This window comes from Anopheles coluzzii, chromosome 2, assembly GCF_943734685.1.
Source record: "Anopheles coluzzii chromosome 2, AcolN3, whole genome shotgun sequence".
Lineage (NCBI taxonomy): Eukaryota > Metazoa > Arthropoda > Insecta > Diptera > Culicidae > Anopheles > Anopheles coluzzii.
The window spans coordinates 2,691,033-2,708,372 of record NC_064670.1 but is presented as its reverse complement, the minus strand read 5'-3'; the positions used below and the strand labels follow the sequence as shown (position 1 = coordinate 2,708,372).

The following is a 17,340-nucleotide window of genomic DNA, read 5'->3' as shown; positions in this document are numbered from 1 at the left end:
CCCCACTGTCTGGCAAGTCCCTTTTTCCGGCAAGTTCCGTGGAACGAGGGATGGCATTCTGATGGTTCCAGCACGTCGTACAAAGCGCGTTCCGAAGGAGTCGTAGTGGTCGTATTGGTACCTTACCATGCGTGGACATGTGTCACAGGCAAAATGGGGATGGTCGCTCTCTAGCCCGGTCCAAAATCGACGATCTAGCGACCAAGCGCAAGCAAAAGGCGGTCGAAAATTCGACAAAATGCGAAAGCGAATCCCAAACCCAACTGACATTTAAATTATAACACGACCGAACCGGTTTTTCCAGCGACAACTCGGGGACACATTGAAAACACGCTCTGGGTCCTTCGTGTGTGTGTGTGTGTGTGTGTGATTACACGCGTGAACATCGTTGCTGAATCCGCATTCCACCTCACACATACCGTCCCCACCCATAAGGGGTCATCTGCCCGTTACATCCGGTGGAACCGCAAAGCTTGAAAAAGGGCACACATACACGAACCACCCGTCCTTGCCCCGTGTAATGATCGAATTAGGGGACAGCGCTCATCTGCTCAGCATCTCACCGGACCGAAACTAGTCCCGCCCAGCCATCGGAAAACAGCTCCCCTTCCCCGTAGTCGTAAATGGAAAATAATTAAGTAAGAGAGAGACGGGGAACGGCCGGCGTGTGCCACCCACCACCGTGCACGCTGTCTGTTGCTGTCCATGCGAGCGGGACAAGGCGTAAAAACCTCCAACGCAATTAGTTGCAAATAATTACTTTATCTTATTTACTCTAGTGTTTATTTCTTTGGGTGTTTCTGTTTCCCCTTTTTTTGCGACGGAACTAGAGGAGTGCCTCGTTTTTTGCACGCAGAGCTCCGTCGACGTATTGGAATGTACTCGTATGGGGTGGAGGAAAAAATACCCCCATACATTGCCAGATTTTGACGGGCACCAAAAGAAAAAAAAATAGAACCACGCTTCAACCCGGTAGTAAGCCATTTGTTCGTGGAAAATCGTCCCAACATGACGCTTCCTGGCAACGGTAGCGCTGCGATAAGCGCATCCATCCAAAGGGAACGGGTAGCGGCAAGCGGTAATGATGGCGGCCGAGAGCGAAATTACTTCCATTAGGCTTGCCCGCTGGCCCATCGGCCATCCTTCGGGTTGTTGTTATTTCTCCACCGATAATGTTCTCATTTGGGAAGCTTTTTTTGTGGCTCGTTTGTTTTGGATTTTCCCCCCGCGTTGGGCGTTCAAATTATGGGCCATGAAAAACTAGCTCGTTTACCGTTGGGGATGAGAACGTGCAGCTTACGGTCAGTTGTTGATGTGATTTAAAAGCTCGTTTTGATGTGAAAAGAGCAAAATAATGACGTTCTTTTTATGTTTACGACCATACGATGTGTGTATCCCATGTTCCTGTAAGCTGCTTTTTGGACATTTCGAGTAGGAAATATATGATTAACTAATTGGTTTTCTAATTGGAAACAGAAACAACGGGAAGTATCTGCTAGATTGTGTAAAAAAACGATTGGAAACATTATATTTGAAGCTTTCTTTTTAACACTTTAATCGCAATAGTAGTTCAGCTAATTTATAGAAAGATTCACGGCAGTTTTTATGTCCCTAACCAACTATGGCTTCATAAAAGAAAAAACAACAACCAATTTAACCGTCGTCGGGTTACGAGCCCCCACCATTGTCACCGTCACAGCCGATATCTAATGCTTAGTAAATCTAAAGAAACAGCGCTCTAAGGACTCCTTATGATCTTCACATGCCACCGTTGAGCCATTCTTTTGCACCAGCAATTGCACAGCACCAGCACAACACACAAAGGTAAAGTGCAATCGAGAAGAAGTGCCCTTTGAAGGCATCGGCACGGTTGCACCCTTAACGCTGCAACCTCGCCCAACCGGCGAGTGAGCGAATTGTAATCTCATAAATTGTTCATAAATTTGCAACAGAAAGGAAGAGGAGAGAGAGAGAGGAAGAGAGCGATAGTGAGAAGGTTATTTTACAATTCCAACAAGCCAACGAAACAATAGACCGTCACCGAAACGAACGAACGAACGAACTGTCGTGGCCAAAGTGGCAATAACCGAAACGGCAACAAACAGTCGGACAGCTGCCCTTAGCTCCTTTGCCACCGGGGCTGGTTTATAAACTCCACGACACACTCACACACACACACACACACACACAACACACCATCCTGTGTCGACGTAGACTCGCTGTTCCCACCCTTAAAGGACACTTGATCGTTGCCCAACGCTGGCAGCGTGCAATGATTTCATTCCGTTTGTTGTTCCGTGCTTCTCCCGTGAGTTCATTGTGCACGGTGGCGAAGGTTCCTCTCCTTCCGTCCTCCAACACCTCTCCCATCCCCAGAGGAATCTAAAAAGCACATAAATAAGGACAATCAACAATGCACTTGCACTTGTACCGGGACGGGAGCCCTGTCCGTTCGCCGTCGCTGGCTGGCTGGCTGGCTGGCTGGCGTCGAGTATGTCTTCGGGAAGGGATTAATAATTCAACGAGACTTTACACCTTTCTTTGCTCCTCCCTTTTGGTGAGCTCTGCGGAACATCGAGACACTTGGTTCTTTTATCTTCGCTTGTGGAGGCGCTTTTTCCCCCTGCGGGTTCGGTCTCTGGTACTGCGATTTGGGCTATTCGAGCGAGGAAATGAACCCACCTGTTTTCTCGGAACTAAGCTTCTCCTTCCTTTTTTGCCCCGACTCCGAAGCAAAATACAACGGACACTGAGTTTGAAAATCGTTTTCACTGCATCATTACACACTCACACACACACATACAGACACATACTTTCCCATTGGCCTAAGAACAATTTATGAAGTGTTATGACCGGAGTTGAAAAATATGTATGGCCCATAAACGAAACCCATTACTCAACGCCACCTCTCTCTCTCTCTCTCTCTCCCTCTCTCGCTGTTTCACTCTCTCTCTGTGTCTTCACTAAAGGTGCAACTGCACTCCAGGTGTCCATTCTTCCCCGTTTGATATGACGAATATTTCATTAAACGATAACAATCACTCCCGGCAACGGGGTGGCAGTGGCCATTGTTCATCATCAGCTCCCCGGCAGCTTTGTTGCTACTACTGCCACTACTACAGCTGCATCTCAGCAGGTGCCGGAATGCAACTGGTGGAAGTGTCCTCAACGGAAGCGTTTGGCTGTACCGCCATGGTTACCATGGGGGGGATATGGGGAGGCAAACCCAACGAGAGTGTTCAAGTAAATTGGAAAAGCTTGCTTCGTTGTTTTTCATCCACACACACACACACACACCACTCACACACGCACAAGTGGTTCCTGCGGGCAAATCCAACCACCATCCGCGACGACGTTCCCGGTTTTAGCTTTTAGCGCAATCGACCAAACCCAACCGGACGGAAAACCCTCGGAACGGAAGCTGGGAAGTAATTTATTAGCCCGGGCCACAAGACGGAACCGCCCGGACGACGTAACGCAAACGAGTGTAATTGTTTCCGAACAAGGAAAATATTTTCCTTGCACTCCAAAACTCGCAATCGCAAGCATCATTGTCGTGAATGCATAGAAACGCCGCACGACCGCGCGCCTCTGCCAAACTAATCCCTTTTTTCCGCCACGCTTTTCCCGCGTCCGTTTCCGCCAACGGGAGGGGAATCCGTTTCTTCTATATCTGCATCTTTCCGGTCCCGCAGCACAGGGGCATTGTGTTTTCTTGATAGGATTTTACACCTCCCACCACGTTCCAGCACCCGCAACCCGATCTGGAGCGCATGAACGCATTTCGTTCATTTTAGCAGCAGCACCAGCAGCAAACTTTGCATTCGCTTCGGAAAGAATAATTTAACTTTGTCAAGGAAGGGGTTTTACACGTCCAAACTGGGGTGTGGGCTGTGTTTTCCATCGGGCAACCCGACTCCTTTCGCGCAACGGTTTTCCACCGCCCTTCGACAGCAAACAGCCGTGTCGATTGAGCATACTTTTAGGCGCGTCGAGTAAGGACGGTTGTCGCTTTCTTCCCTGCAAGAACGAGTGTTGCTTTAGCGCACTTTTTCGCATTGATGGTGTTGATGGCGTAGAAGAACAATAGCCAAAGCAAAGGGTGTGGAAAACAGCTCACACATGCTATTGCCACATGCCGAATGTGTCCCTCGAGGCAGGCGTATGACTTTAGCCATTCGCTCCAAACCGAGCTGGCAGAAAGGCACGGCGAGGGTTTGAAGGGGGGTTGGTGCACCCAATATCGCAATAACGCGACACTAGTTGATAAGTGTCTCGAGTTGGCAAAAATTACACTAGTAACACACACAGCCATTCTTTCGCTCCCAAGATGAACCGGCGCCTTGAGACGGAACGCGTTTCCTCGGAAGCCAATTTTGTCCCAAACACTTTTTGTTCCACCTTCACTGCTCGGAGTTGTGCCGAAAACCACCGTCACAGCCATGACGACCGGATATAATGGTGCCTGTCGACCGGTTGATTGTGCTGCGGCGCAAGTGAAGTGGGCGGTTATGCGAAAGAAATGTAAAAAGTTGACAGTTTTCCTCGCTTCGCCCGTTTCGTCGTAAACTTCCTGCTGCAAGGGGGTGGTTTGAAAGCGAAGGGAACATTGAAGCGAAGTAAACGAACCGAAAGGCGAAAATATGCAGCCAATGCTCCGATGATGGTAAGCGAATCGAAGCAAAACTTACATACACGTACCCACATGAAATCCTCGTTGATTTGGCGCGTTTATGAACCATTTTCGTTACTTTATTCCGACAAATCCAAAAATACTTCAAACCTCGGAGCCTTGCGAGGCTTGCAACAAAACCCCCTGCCCCTCAGGGGATGTGGCAATCGTTCTCCTTCTTCGTTCTGTGTTGACGGTTGGATTCGTTTTTCGAGCAGCTCGTTATTTTGTCATTCTTCCGCAGCAGCAACTATCACGCAGCTGCTCGGTTGCTCGGCCGTACTGCCGAATGCTGATGTTTATTTTCGCCTCTTCAAGGACATTTGTGTGACTTTGCATACCTTTAGGCGTACCGTGTTTTTGTTTTTATTGCAATGTGTTCCATGTTTGTTTGTTTGTTTTTTTTTTCATATATTTTCGTACATTCTACCAACCATTCGTCCGTTCGAGTTTGTACATACACCTCTAGAGCACCTTACACTACTACAATGCCACATACTGTTTGCAGCGTTTACTCGATACATCCTAAAATACTTTATCGCAAATCCCTCCCATTCCAAACCAAACCTCCGGACGGACTCTGCCTCTTCCTATCACACGACCTCCACCAGCTTCCCCTTTTCAGCCAGCATACGTCTGCACCAGCTTGTTCCATTCGGACGGGAAGTTTCGCTGCAAATGAGCTAACGTTTTCTTGATCTGGTTCATCTCGGCCGGCGTACACTGTGGACAAGCGCCGCGAAGCACGAACGGTGCCAAGCCTGCAAAGAAGGAAGAGAAGAAGAAGAAGAAAAAACAGCCAACAGTTAATGACCCGTAGGAAACGATATGCAAGATATGCGCCCGCCCGCCCAACAAGTAGAATAAATCAGTAAATCTATTAACTTTTCACAAAGAACCCATCCATCCGTTCGCGCCGGTCCGTTCGCGAGGTTTCATCTTCTCGGAATGCCGTCCCCCATTGATTGCATAAATAATGCTCGAAGACTTTCCCCGTCGCGCCCCGTTGTCAGATGCAAAAAGGGCCGGCATCAGCGCGGGCGGGAGGGAATCGCATTCAAACCGTTTAGTTGTAACACCCGATTGGCGCTCACTCACCCCCCACTGTTACAAACCCACCCACCGGGTGCACAATCTGTGGAATCAATTAGATTTTAATTGAAGATTTAATTACACATTAATGGTGCACAGTTTCGCGGAGTGAAAAATCATTACCAAGCCCGGCCTGGTTCGCGCCTGAATGGCGGCAATGTGGGATCATCAACGCAGGAAAGCCCAACCGGTGGGACGGTTGGGCAGCAACACAAAAAGGCACTGCTTGCGATCGCTGTTTAATGGAAGTAAACCAACCGATCGATACGAGCCATCTGCCTCAAAGCGGTCCGATCAACAGTTGGGACGGTTGGACGATGTTTAATCGCAGTCCTAAACATCAGGGGGCACACAACATCTTGTGCATTTTGTGCAGGGACTTCAAAGCACACACACACACGCAGTAGAACGAACCAATATTGAGCATTGCAGCACCGAAATGTTCCTCCACTATCCACCAACGCAATCGTCCCCGACTTGAAACCAATCTATCAAACCATAAATTATGGTTTTCGAGGTCCTAATGCGAACAATTTAATTAACAGCAACATTAGCAGTCTCCTCGCCAGCCAGCCAGCCACACCAGTGGGGGAGGGGGGAGTGATTGCAACAAATTGTTTGGCCAGCGCATACAACACAGAGCTGGAATCGTTGGGCGGTGGCGGCGGCGGGAGTGGCGAGGTGAAACCATGAAATGCGATGCGATGAATTATGTATAACCGCTGCCATCGTCACCGGTCACCATCGTCGTCGTCGTCGTCATCGTTGGGGATGTACCCACACACGCGTTTCCTTTAATTGTGCATCGGTGGCAAAATATTTATTCTATGCTCGTTCGCCAACAGTCTCGGGCAATCAGGCCGACAGTCCCCGATAGTCGCAGCACGCACACGCACCACCACGACACGGCACTGGCGCGAACGAGTCTCGTGCACCACCCGCCCAAACTGGCCGACCCATACACACACACACACACACACGCATATTGTGCACGCACGCTTCTAAAATGACCTCCAACACCTCCTGCCATTGGTGTCGCGGGCCCTTGCCACTGCCAAAACTCTCTTTGGGACTCCCGAAAGCGAGGCCGCCCTTGGGGGAAAAAGATGGAAAACCTTTGACCACCCCATTCGATGGAGACATTCCTTTATCGCCAGTGTCATCAGCATACAGCTAACGTTCACCCAGCTTCGATCCAGCCCATCCCACTACACCCCCACCCCCGCTTATCAGTGTGCGATTTAATTAAGTGTTAAAAGAGCGGTGTCGAATCGGTGGCGTGAACAAAAATGCCATAAATGTGACACAAAATATGCGCGCCACGGGGACGTGTTTGTTGAAACAATACAGCATGAATATGCTCGTACCACTCACCCACACCGCTCCACTCCAACAGCCGGTCATAAATCACTGACTTTGGAATAGAATTAATGCATTTTTCGCATCTCATTATCAACAGGCATGCACAGCACAACAGTTCAATCCCTCTCGCCCATAGGTGTGTGTGTGTGTGTGTGTGGGTGGACGGGGGAGATGCCGTAGGTGTTAATTCGCGCTAAAGTGTAGTCTTAAATTAAATATTGTCACAAACGAGGGGGCCCTTTAACAAACGGCACGTCGCCGGCGGGGTCATTTGTCACGGTTTGCAAAACCGGCAAAATGTTATTTAAAATTATCTGATAATTAATAATGTGAGCGGGCGCAGCATGTGGGGGGATGTAAGGGGAGACAGCGGCACGTCCGGATTGTTGGTCCGGGGGCACGAGCTGTGATTAAACAATTCGCTGTGCACTGGACGGGACAGCAGGAGCAGGCGCTATTACATGCAATTTTCAATCATTAAACGGATTCTTTAGTTATTATAGCACGTATTTTTCGCACCCAAGCCCGCAGAGTAAGAAGCAATTGTTGTGTGCACAAATTTTACTGAAATATTAATGATTCGCTCGCGTAACAACACAACACAGCACACACAACACACAGGCACACGGGCGCTCGCTGCTCGCGGGATATAAATCGCGTTTTATAACCGCTTATTGCATCGTTCGTTTGTTCCCTTTGCTTGGTGCTAAATCATTTCACTGCCCCCAGAATTTACGAGCAATAAAATGTTTCAACACGCTCCCCCCTCCCCTCGGACTGAAAGTGCCCTTTCGTTCGCCCAGTTCCCCGCCAGCGTTCCCCGCAGTCAAAAAAGGGAAAGAGAACAAGTTTGCTTTTTTCGAGAGGTTTGCAGCAGACCAGCACGAGCAATTGATTGAGTTAAATTTCGAACGTTATCGCTAAAAGCATCCCAGGCAGAACAAACGTTCGATTTTGGTGGGAAAAGTTTAAGAAAGAAAATGCCCCCACATCTCCTCTCTTTTTTTTTTTTGGAAGGATTGAACCTCGGGAGCATTTTAGAGCGAGCAATAAAGTCATTAGGAAACGGCCAAAACTAACCACTAAAACCGCATACACAAAAACCGTGCAATTAGTGCTTGCCAAATCTGTGAGCTGTGTGTGTGTGTGTTTGTACGTGTGTGTGTGTATGTGTGTCCGATTGTGTTGTTATGTCTTTGCTTGACTTTTTGCGGAAAACAGCTCTCAGCAAGCAACATTTCACTCTCAAGTCAACTGCAACGGCTAAAACCACCGAACACTTGCGGGCTTGGTCAGCCTTCAGTGACCGCGGAGGCACCAGCAGTGGTCCCGTTCTGGCCAACTTTCAAAAAGTCGCCACCAACTTCCCCCAAAGACAAATATCTTTTATAGTGTGAAGAATAATCATAAAAAGCATCGCACACCCAAGCACACCCGAACACAGCAAAACTCCATAAATCGGTTCGTGCAAGGCGTCCTCGGTAGCTGCACCAAGAGCAGCAACACCGCCACCACAGTCGCCAAGAAACGGACCATTCCATTCTTTCCCCAAAACCCGAAAACAAAAACACTCAAAACCACAAACCTTTCTGCTGCTTCGCTACCTTTCTCCGCTGGAAAACATTATTCGTCTTGAGTTGCAGTGGCTTGTTTCGCTCACAGTGCACACACACACACACACGTACCCTTCTGGCCACTTTATCTCACAACAAATGGACCACCAAATCCCTGTCCTAGTGTACCACCTCCGAGCACTGTCAGCCCTCCGGTTCGCCCAAGAACGGATGAACGTAATTATCATTTTAATTTTAATTAAGATCGCTTTTCTTTTGTACGCTTTTCGGTCCGCGCTGGACCGAACAGGCAAACAAACAAAGAAACACAGCCCCGATCGAAATGCGAGAAAACATGATGCCGATGCTGACGGCGAAGGACGACGAATCGGTTTGCCTGGTTGGTGGTTTGCTCAAACTTTGCTCGCTTCTTCGTCCGATTAAGCCGTTTTGTGTGTGTGTGTGTGTGTGTGTGTGTGTTGTTTTTCCCCCGTAGCAACAAAATGATACTTGCTTGTACCTCACTAGCTGAAAAGATACATTATTCTTCCCTTCGAGGACGACGACTGCAACGGTCACCTTACGCTACCCCGTCCCTGCCGGAAGTAGGCAACCACCAAAGGGAACCAAAGGAACGGGATTATGGTGAGTCCGGTGTCTTTTTTCCGGGTTTCGTTCCTTTCGCTCCACGGACTGGCTGCTGTGTGGTTGCACTTTGGAGCTAACCACCACCAGGGCCAAGTTGAAAGCGTTGTTTAATTAACGAACAAAACTGACTGCTTAAGATGTGCGATTTTGAGCGGCGCCGAATTTAAATGCTTTCCCATTTGTTTCTGGCCATTGCGCCGGTCCGGACTACACCGGCCACCGGGACGAAAGTTTCATTCAATGGCGCTTCTTCGAGGGCTTTTTTTTGGTTGTTGTTGAACAGCTCTTTTCCTGTTCGCCTAAAACTTTAAACTAAACCTGAAACAGTACTCTCAACTCTGCGCCCGAGTTTCCGACACTCTGCACTACTTTTTTTGTTTGCTGTGACCTCCTTTCCCCCCGTTTGTTGGCAAAAAGCTGTGCATATGTGTGTGATACTTACTCTTGAGGCGCTTTCCCACCGGATCGCACGCTACCTCGCCGAGGGCACACTTTAGCTGGCGCATCAGGTACCGCTTGTCGCTGAGCGCTTTGTCGAGTGCTTCGTCCGAGACCTGCGTCCGGGCGGTGGTCGCTTCGGCGGCACAGGTACTGCCGGACAGCGCCACCGCCACCAGCCAGACCAGCCCCAGCCCGACCAGCCAGCATACGTTCACGGCGCTGCGACTGCTGACCTGCTTTTTGTGCCGAAACACCGGGCAAAATTGTGACCGCAAAACGGCGATCGCCGAGAGAGAGAGGAGAGAAAAGAAAGAAAGAAAGAAAGAAGAAGAAACAGAGCAAACATAAATACCGGATCGCCACACACAGACACATACAAAGAGAGCGAGAGAAAGAGGTTATGCAGCATAATCGCACACGAAGCGGCTGAAAAGTAAAAGGCAATCATAAACAGAAGAAAAAACAATCCAACCAGCCCACCCCACGGCTGAGGGTGGATGAAGAAAGGGAAAGCTTTAGCCGGGCAAGGGGGGAACCGGGTAATGATGGGTAAAGTGAGCGATAATCACAAACACAAACACACACACGTAGATATAAACATCATCTCCAGTTAGCTTTTGTGTTTCGCTCCTCCATTCTCCCACCCACCCAATCAAACACCCTTTCATCCCCCGTGCCAGACCCAATCAAAGCTGCTCGCCATTCATCTTTCGCCTTTTTTGCGGTTTCGTCGTTTGCGGCCGGACTGGGGGGGGGGAAGCTTTCGGTTTGTTTTTGCTCTTTTATGTCTTTATCATTTCGCACAATCGCGCCATCCCACACACACACACACGCGGCCGCCGTACACAAGCGCCATATTCGATTATGTAACGGATATTACTCACCTTGCCAGTGGTCTTTTGCATTTTGTAGCTGTGTGTGTGTGTTTCGACGAGGAGCTTTCGAAAAAAAGAAGGGAAGATCACAGAACCTGTGCCGGCGAACGAAACTGTCAAGCCGGTTCGCAACGGAACGAACAAAGTGGTTCTCCGGGATGGCAAAAGGTTACTGTGCTGTGCTTCACGTGCGCTGGTACGGTGAGATAATGCTCCACCTCCTCCTCCTCCTTCGAGTAACTATGGCGACAACGAAAGGCGATGACGCTATTGTGTAACTGTCGGCAGCGAGTTGACTTTCTCCTTTGATGGACACCTTTCGATTTCGTTGTGCCCTTTTTTGCTGCCGCTGCTGCCGCTGCTGCTTGTGGTCTCCCGATTTCTGGTAGTGCCCCTGGTAGTGGGTCGTGATAAGTGGGCCGAGCGATGCTGTGTTGCAACACCCAAGACACAGTACTCGACGCAGTACTATCGGACACCGAACACCGACGACGGTGTTTCGCTTGCTTCACGGAACGCCACCGACTTGTGTTAGCTGAACTGATTGCTTCGGAGTACACTTTATAGCATTCCAGAACTTTCACTAACAAACACTTGATTCTTGTGCTTCGCTAGACACACTGCTGGGAACTGGCGGTTGGCGAAAACAAAAAACTAGTCGGTTGCACTCACTCAACTTCGATGATCGAACAATCCGTAACGACGCCGAACGATCGAAAACTACAAATGACGCCGTGTTGCCCACCGAAGCCCGTCGAAACCGCACAACTCCGAGTTCGAGTGGGTGATGGTGGTGAAGCAAAAAAAAGCACAGCGGAGAGTGGGAGAGCTGACTACCCGTGAGAAATAGATAGTTGGCTGGCTGGCTGGCTCTACTACCCTGCTGCTGCTGTGCCTTGCCGTCTCCCTTTAGCTCACTGTCATCTTAGCAGCTTCGTAGGACGTTGTGTTTCAGTAGGGGGGAGGGGGCGTCCAATAATAGCCACGTGTGTATGCCTAGCAACCGGGAAAGACAAAACCGGGGAGGTGGTGGGTAATGCTGCTGTTGTTGTTCACTTTTGCTTTCCTTCGCTACGCACTAACGCCCTCCGTGCGTTTCATACTTTCCGGTGCAATGCGCGCGGTGCACTCCGTCGTTACACTTGCGAGAGATGATTGTGTGTGTGTGTTCGTGAGTGCGTGTATGTACACAACCCGCTAAGTGCATAGGGGACACGCTGGCGGGGGTGCAACTTTACGACGACAATCTTACCAAAACGCATTACACCAGCCAAGGGGTTGCGACACCGGCGCCTCGGGTTTTTACCAAAGTGACATGCGAGCCTAGGAGAGCGATGCTTCGGGCTGTGTGCCACAGGAGGAGGGCCTTTCAGCTCGGTGGTGGGTAATTCCGAATTGCAATTTGGCAACACCAATCACACAACGGTCGAGCAATTGCAACAGGTTTTACCCCGACGATCCTCCCATTTCTTCCAACTTTACAGTCCCAAATTGACCTGCCCGTTGTGTTGCTGTGGAAGAGTTGTCTCAAGTTGTCTGTGCGGTTGTCTGCTATCTAATTAAATCAATCCCCAGGAATTAATTTCTCCTCAAGCCTACGCATTAAACATAATCCACCAGCACCAGCCGCCGCGCATCCCTTGAGTGCTTTACCTACTTCCCCGATGCCACAAATCCAAAAACCAACTTCTTTTGCTACCTTCCCACCGTTCGACACGACGCTGCCAGACATCCCACATTACAGGACGATTATTTTCATCGAGTCAACTCCAACCCCGGCAGCAGAAACACAGGCTGGGAATTTCCTTCTGCTACCCTGTCACCTTCACCGCCCTGTGCCGCCGAGCGTCTCGCAGGGCAAACAAACAACAACACATAAGAAACCGTTTAAGAGGATTAACCGAAAAGAAATCCCCCCGGAGACCACTTAATAGGGGATTACAACAGACTGGCACCCGAGAAATTATGGTTACCTCCTGCGCCGGGCGTCCCCGGAGCCACCACACCGGTGGTAATGGGCATCGGTGGTGCGGGAGGACTTACACACACACACAGCAGCAAAAAATGTTCTCCTCTCGGGGGGAGGGGTTCTGGTAAGTTTCGTGGCACAACAAATCCTGGCTTGTGGGATATTTATATATGTGTATCACGGTGCCAGGCAGAAGACGAGCCGGCCACCGAAGAAGCCCGCTTTTCCACTGTGGACAACCAAGATGCCCACACAGGCAGGCAGAGGTGAGCGTGTGGGTGTGTGTGGTGAGGAGACACTGCTTTGGGATAAACAAAATTATGGCGCCAAAAGTGAACAGTCGACCGATGGCAGGAGGGAAGATCCGACCGACCGGGCGACCCTACCCGGACCCGAGGACGCGCAGCTAATGGGATTTTTATAACATAATTTATTTTACCATCGGATGCATGCACCTTCTCCGTCGGCCAGCGGATGGCCTTCGCGACCAGTAGCCTTTAAAAAAAAATACAAACACTCCCGTCCCTCTCCCTCTCGTTCTCCCTCTCTCTCTCTCTCTCCATTACAAGCGCTGACAAGCACCAGCGTTAAGGATCCCGCTTTTAGTGGTAAGCAAATTTAATTGTCATGTTTATGAAAACCTTCTTCCATCTAGCCGTAGGGCGGAGTGTGGCAGCCTCTTAGCTACCCGGGCGAGGTTGGGTGCATTTCGTCACTCGTTAAATCGGATTTGACACACACACACACACACACACACACACACACACACACACACACACACACACACACACACACACACACACACACACACAAGACCGCTAAAATGGACGAGATTTTACACGGCTTGTGACAATTTATTACGCTACCGTGGTTATTTCATTTACGCGAGATGTAATTATGCACTAAGACATAGAAGATGACAGCACACAAACAAAAAAACGAACAACTCTGTGCAGAAATGGTCATCCAATCCTCTTTTCCGCAAAAAACCACCCGAAAGCCTTTGGATAGCATTTGCGCAGTGGAAAAAGTGATTCGATATCGATGATTTATTAAATCGATTATTACTATCACGTACATTGTGATATGCATTTGTGATTTTTTTTTGCTGCATTCCACTTGCTCACCATTGTTCGATTTAATTAAGCTCAAAATTTATCACGCTGTCATTTCCCCCCCCCCCCCAAAACAAAGTGTAAATAGCATTTTATTCATTAGAAAAGGCTTTAAAACCACTCATCCCACACACACACACACACAGGGTTTTGCGTTGCCTCACCGGCTGCTTTATCCCTGTGGCAGGATCAAACGCATAATAATGTTTTGCATGAAGCCAAAGCCGTGCAATTCGTTTACAAGCGCATTAATGACCGCGCAGATACATCGGTCGCCCCGGATTCCCACTTCCAATCCAATACAATATCCCGCCCGATCAGTTAATCATGGCTGGACACGCGTTTTTTTTCTGTGTATGTGTTTGTGTGTTGTTGTTCCCACTGCATGTGTTCCCGTTCCGAGGTTATGTCATGTGGCCACGGAAGCTCGATGCTGTTAAATTGTTCGAATAGGAATGTTTTTTTTTCACTCCGCCTCACTCTTTCTCTCGCATTGCTTTCCTGCTTCACTTTCCAATAGCAACTGGCCCGGTAAGGATAAAATTTTAATCAGTGTTCAGTGAATCGACACAGGAAGCAACGGACAACGACAACGGGGGCGACAAGCGAACGGTGCGGAACCGTGAATTAACGACAGATAAATGTACATTTTTTTTTCTTTTTGCTTCATCGGTCGGTTTTTTGGCGTACGGGTATGAATTTTAATAAATATTAAACGTATCTTAATCGAGGATTAATCGACCGTAAGCCCACTCTCCGAATCGGTTCTCCGGGTTTGCAGCTCGCGTGTGCGCACACACTTTCCTCCACCCTCCTCCCATTGGAAGCTTCGTGGGAAATGCTGCACTTGCAGTCCCAGCTGTGCACGATGTGTTCTGGTGTGGTTTGGCAGCACTTTCCCCCCCCCCCCCCCCCCCAGCCACGGATCGCCAAACCAAACTCCACCAAATTGTCATCGAAGCAGCAGTGCGTTTGCGGGCAGATGGTGCACGCTTTTGATGATTATTGTTCTTCTCTCACCCACCGCACTCCTACGAGGCACACTGCTGTTGGTTCGCTGCCGACAACAACGACGGTAGCACACGAGAGCACAACTTCGGACGATTACACAATTACTGAATTGCAACTCTTCCGGTGGCCGTCTGCAGTGGCAATAGAAGGACCGCGGTTCGAGCACGCAAAACTTCAAGATAGCGCACCGCGTACCACCGGGAACGATACGATACGATAAATATTATCTGCCCACTCCGCCTCACAGGAATTGGCGCCGTTTTTAATCGCCACCAGCAGCACCACCCCCCGTTTGCTGGACTGGACGGAAAACTGCTGGATCGTCAACGCCCTCCGACGCATTCCGCAAATCCATAAATTAATTTCTCAATGGGCCATTAGGTTTCAATTTGGCGGATTTATATGCATCCATATTTAATTACGTGTTAGTATAATTGAGCAGAACCTTTTCAACACAATCGAACGTCTCGTTCTATCGCGTTCGTCCCACCTTCTAAAACCGCCCTTCCCCATCTGTGGTGGTGATTACTGGGGGGGGGGGAGAGAAGGGCAAATAACTGTGAAACAGTGCCCCCAGCCGTCCTTCTTTCCGCACCGTACGCACCTAGGCAGCGCGCTTTGACAGCTCAACACCGTTTGATCGAAATCAATTACACGCATCCAAGCAGGCGTCGTTGCCGTGCTTTCATCGGTCCGTGAGAAGCTTTTTTTTCGCTCCTTTTCGAAATTGCATTACACGGTTCGATCCGATTGGAACAATTCAGTGCGAGCAAACACACAAAAAATAGGCACACTACTGCTCTCTATTCAAAGTATCACCGCAGTATGCAGATGACGTCATGTATGTTGAATGAGGGGGAAGTAATAATTACCCCGTCCTGCTAACGGCACACATTGCCGCGGCGATTGTAAACTGCCCTGCGCGAGAGACAAAGCGTGGCTCTTTACGAGCACGTGGCGCGGTCTCTATTTTGATTGCGGCCAAACACACTAACGCACCAAGGTTAAATGTTCCTTAACCGTTGTACGGGTTTGGTGTACTACTACACCTTTGCTGTCGCCTTGACCTTTACCTTCAAACAGGCCCGTAAACGGTATTAACGATGCACTGTGCATTTAAATGTTTTATTTTGTACACCCTACGAGACACGCCACCCCAATTCCATCCAAATGCGCATATGTGTAATGCCTCCGAAATAAGCTTTGGCCAAACAAATTCAATTAAGCCCGAACAAAGCGCTGTAGATATTGCTCCCTCACTAACTGTCACTAAATTGCTGTTCAGCTCGGTACACGCGATACACGCCACGCCGACACGTTTTACAGCAAAAGATTTACAATCAACAGCGCCAAATTTCGATTACCTCATCTTGTCCCCCAACCCACATTTGGTGTCCGCTTTATTTATACCCCATTCCATTACCGAAGCGGACGATACGATTGTACGAATTTCCTGGAACGCAAAGCACGCCACCACCGGACCCGGATGGCATTTCCTGCTAGAGCACTGTAACCTACAGGGCTCGGTTCGCTCAGAACCGTTGGAACGGAACTTGAGCATCACCCTTTCGACGAACCGACACCCTTGTGGTTGACAGCCCATCTAGCAGTAGCAGTAAAATGACTGCATTTTAATCACATCTACTGACTGAAACACCGCACCAACGAAACGCGATGCGCAATAAACAATACCATACGCGCTACAAATAGATGAGCGCCACACGTCTGCGCAACGGTTTGCGCGACATCGACACTCAAAATAGGGTTTGGCGAGCATTAAATTCGCATAAGCTCCCCGCCGCACACACTGACACACACTTGTTCGGGCAGGCAGTGAGGAGTTAGTTTGCAACATTACTGCTGGGCCGTTTTTGTGAGGCCCTTTCATTTAGGGCACCGAAACAGATACAATCAGTGTGTTCATCTGGTGTCCAGAAATAGCGCATTTCGGATTGGTCATTCGCCCTTGTATGACGCTGCGTCGAAAACCGATGGGTGAATAGTAATGAGCATATGGAGGTGGCTAAAAATAAATGAAATTTTCCACACCATTATCAGAGCTGGCGGTGCCAGTCACCGATGCCAACTGAAAGTTGCTGGATTATGGGCAAGAGAGGGAGCTTTTGTGTGAGAGAAAGAGATCGAATGAATGCCAGGGCAGCTTGTCCGGTTCGAAGGACCAAACTTTCGAAATACCATTCGGCCTCAATTCGCATCGCCCTCCCCAGAACCGCAGAGAGGGCATAGGGAATGGAATTTTGTAATCAAAATAAGGGTTTTATTAAATTGCACACACGCAATTTGGATTAAAGCATGGATTACAGAAGGATACGGCTAGAGGTGTTGAAATCAAAACCCCCTTCACAAAGGCAAACGTATGTACACGGTTCCTTTCCTCTGCTTTGCTGTTGCGCCCTCAATTATGTTATCAAATACGGACATAGCACTGTGAAATTGTCTGCCAACAATGTGCCACAACATGTAAAAAACTCTCCGCCGTCGAACTGCTCAAATATGTAAAACATTCCTGACGTAGATTAATTTCCCGCACACCTACACAGCGTGGGAACGTAGTTTGACAGGATTAATTGGTTCGCAAAAA

General features: G+C 49.1%; 1 protein-coding gene across 2 annotated transcripts; it reads right to left on the bottom strand.

The window, feature by feature from the left end:
• Positions 1–5,010: 5,010 nt before the first annotated feature.
• On the bottom strand, positions 5,011–12,835 carry LOC120951851 (putative odorant-binding protein A10). Of its 2 annotated transcripts, none has more exons than XM_040370824.2 (3): positions 10,653–12,835; positions 9,770–10,004; positions 5,011–5,433 (listed from the first exon to the last, which is right to left on the bottom strand). In XM_040370824.2, the coding sequence occupies exons 1-3, from the start codon at positions 10,671–10,673 to the stop codon at positions 5,294–5,296; spliced, it is 396 nt and encodes a 131-aa protein (XP_040226758.2). In that variant the 5' UTR covers positions 10,674–12,835; the 3' UTR covers positions 5,011–5,293. The 2 variants fall into 2 exon arrangements, with proteins under 2 accessions (XP_040226758.2, XP_040226759.2); XM_040370825.2 differs by having other exon boundaries at positions 9,770–10,001; positions 10,653–12,704.
• Positions 12,836–17,340: the final 4,505 nt, after the last annotated feature.

Coding starts and splice junctions, on each gene's coding strand:
- LOC120951851 (XM_040370824.2), bottom strand. CDS start 10,673: ATGCAAAAGACCACTGGCAAG. Junction 10,005..10,652: donor TGCAAAAGACCACTGGCAAG/GTGAGTAATATC, acceptor CGGCACAAAAAG/CAGGTCAGCAGTCGCAGCGC. Junction 5,434..9,769: donor GGTGGGAAAGCGCCTCAAGA/GTAAGTATCACA, acceptor CCTTCTTTGCAG/GCTTGGCACCGTTCGTGCTT.